This window comes from Malurus melanocephalus, unplaced genomic scaffold, assembly GCF_030028575.1.
Source record: "Malurus melanocephalus ecotype Western Australia unplaced genomic scaffold, MMel_1.1 scaffold_345, whole genome shotgun sequence".
Taxonomy (NCBI): Eukaryota; Metazoa; Chordata; class Aves; order Passeriformes; family Maluridae; genus Malurus; species Malurus melanocephalus.
Genome location: NW_026623577.1, coordinates 380,157 through 382,724, shown reverse-complemented (window position 1 = coordinate 382,724; position 2,568 = coordinate 380,157). Strand labels below are relative to the sequence as shown.

Genomic DNA, 2,568 nt, shown 5'->3' with positions numbered 1-2,568 from the left:
TCTGGGATTGCCTTTAACCCCTTCACTCCCTGGTGAGACTKGATGCTTTCATTATCCATTCTGTGGATCTTTATTTCCCATCCCCCAGGAATATGCACTCACTGCCCCTCTCTGAACTCATGCCCTCCACACCGTGACTTGCTGTAAAGTAACTSGGTAGGATCAGTTATCCTGCAGGAACTGCCTCTATATCCCTGCAGCAYCAGCCATGGACTTCCTGGCTCTTACTGAATAATGTTTGATCGTTGTTTGATAGGAAATCTGATGTCTGAACCTTGTTGGTARGGGATGGTATTTCTYYCAGCTCTAGCAGTGACACCATTTARAAATCCCACTGGGCRCATAGTTCCTTTTAACCCAGGTGCATTACACAGGATACAGTTATCATATTGGGAATTCAGATACACTGATACCAGCTGACAACTAAGAAACCAAACATAACACAGTCTCAAATACAGTTAACCCTTCACATGCACAACAAAACAGAAAACAAGGAAGGCTTTTGCCTTTAAAAGTGCCGTGCCTGCAATCAATTAGAAAAGACATTTAAAATCTTGTCACAAAATATTGGATTTTCCAGCATAGGCTAATAGGTTAAGTACTAAAATCACACTAAAATGCAGAGGGTGGTGGATGACCAGCTCCTCTAAGTTGCCTTTGAAAATCCAAGACCCATTGAATAATGTCAAGGAAAAACATTTACCACATTTTTTGCCGGTAGCTTTTTGCCATAGGATGGTAAAGGCTTTAGTGCCTGAGGTATAGGTAGTTCCTGGATGCTTTTRGGGAAGTGGGAAGGGGGAAGAGTCTGGAGAATAGTTTGCATAGCTTGCAGATATAAAGAAGCAGGTGTGTTCCCCACCAGGCTGTTGAATTTATCTTCTCCCAGCAAAGCTGTCCAGTGGTCTGGATGCTCCTGCAGAACTTTCCGCATCTTAAACTGTGGGTTGGGCATGAAGAGCAAGAGGTAGTCGAGGCAGAGCTTCTTTGATGCGACATTGACTTTGGAGTCCCACATCTGCTCCAGGATGACATCCAGCGGGGTAAGCCCTTTACTGTCCTCTATCCTGGGAGACGCTCCATTCCCGAGGAGGATGAGGACCGTCTCTGACCTCAGCAGTTCACAGGCAAGGTGCAGGGGTGTTTTCCCATCTTCCAGATGAAAGCAGCCAGCCCTATTGATATAGGAGTTCAAGCTGGGGAGCTTGTGTGCAATTTTGATGATCAGTCCCAAGATATCTCTCCTGTCATATGTAACCGCCATGGCCAAGTGAGGAGCAGAGGATGGGCAATAGCAGAAGTGTTCCCCAGGTACCTTGAGAGCCTCCTCTGGAAAGTGAGACAGCAGATACTGAGCGTAAGGCAGGTGATTATGCACCACTGCATAGAGAAGGGCTTCTGAAGGTGAGTAGGTTCGTAGGCTGGCATTTTCCTCCCAGTAAAAATACTCCATAGTTCTCATGTCTTCCAGCATCCACACAGGCTTGTGATCTCTCACAGCCTGATAGAACATATAGGATAAGAACTTGCAGTGCCTGCTCTGATCATCCTGCAGGCTGGCCTGGTTACTGGCCATGGCTCAGCAAATAAAGAACAGCTCCACGTAAAATCACTCCAGAATGTAAAATCGGTGCACTCAGAATGCTGATCCCGATGCTGCTGCAACCTTCAGGCTGTCATTGCTGCTTGGACTGCACTAGCTGGAATGCATGGGCTGATCATCTCCACCCATTCATTGTTTTTCCCCTCACTGCAGTGGTTTTGTTTAGGTAAGCACAATCCCACAGGCTCAKTTAACCCGTGCCATGCAAGCAGATGGTTGGTGAGTACATCCCGCTCTGCGCGTGGCACAGGTTACTGAAATGCTGTCAGACTGCCAGTGATTTTATACACACACAGCCACAGAGAACAGAGGGAGAGACTAAAATTAGCTCGAGAGGTGAGGCGGATTTCTGTCTGCATTTCRTGTCTAACCAGATCAGCTCATACACTGCAGCAAGTGGAATAGCAATATATTCCTCTATTTTTTTTTCATGTCACTCACACACACAGAGCTCATTATATAGTAAAAAATATGTAGCAATGCAAAATACTCCACAGCTGATAAYAGGCACTATTCCATTCTCGGGAAATCAAGGGAGTGGTATCGGCAGCACTAGGAAAGGATCCCTATTTTATAAATAATGGTATGGCTGGCCACTTAGGAGACACTGATGGTAATGGATTGTCTATAAGGCATTAGTGATATTTAAGATGCCAGCATTAATCTCTGCAGAGAAAAGAGTGAAACAGTGTGTGCARTAAGGATGCCCAGAGTCATAAAGCACATTGCTGGTTTAAAATGCCTGCCTTTGTTCAGCAAGGAAATACCTGGAGTGCCTCTGCTGCACAGCAAGGGCATAAACAAAAGGTTAATGGCCAAACCCCACTGGAGGGCGGGGAGCTTTGATCGAAGCATTTCTCAGATGTCCTGCTCTGTGACTGGGGTCAGAGCCAGCAGCAGTGGGGGGAACTGGGATTAGGCAATCAGACCTGTGCAACGCCCCAGTAAGACACAGAGGAGCAAGG

At 46.3% G+C, this 2,568-nt stretch overlaps 1 protein-coding gene across 1 annotated transcript; it reads right to left on the bottom strand.

Annotated features, from left to right (window-relative positions):
* Positions 1–313: 313 nt before the first annotated feature.
* On the bottom strand, positions 314–1,757 carry LOC130580591 (ankyrin repeat domain-containing protein 9-like). Its single transcript, XM_057378193.1, has one exon. It carries the CDS (start codon positions 1,574–1,576, stop codon positions 686–688), a length of 891 nt encoding a protein of 296 aa, XP_057234176.1. The 5' UTR covers positions 1,577–1,757; the 3' UTR covers positions 314–685.
* Between the last annotated feature and the right edge of the window lie 811 nt (positions 1,758–2,568).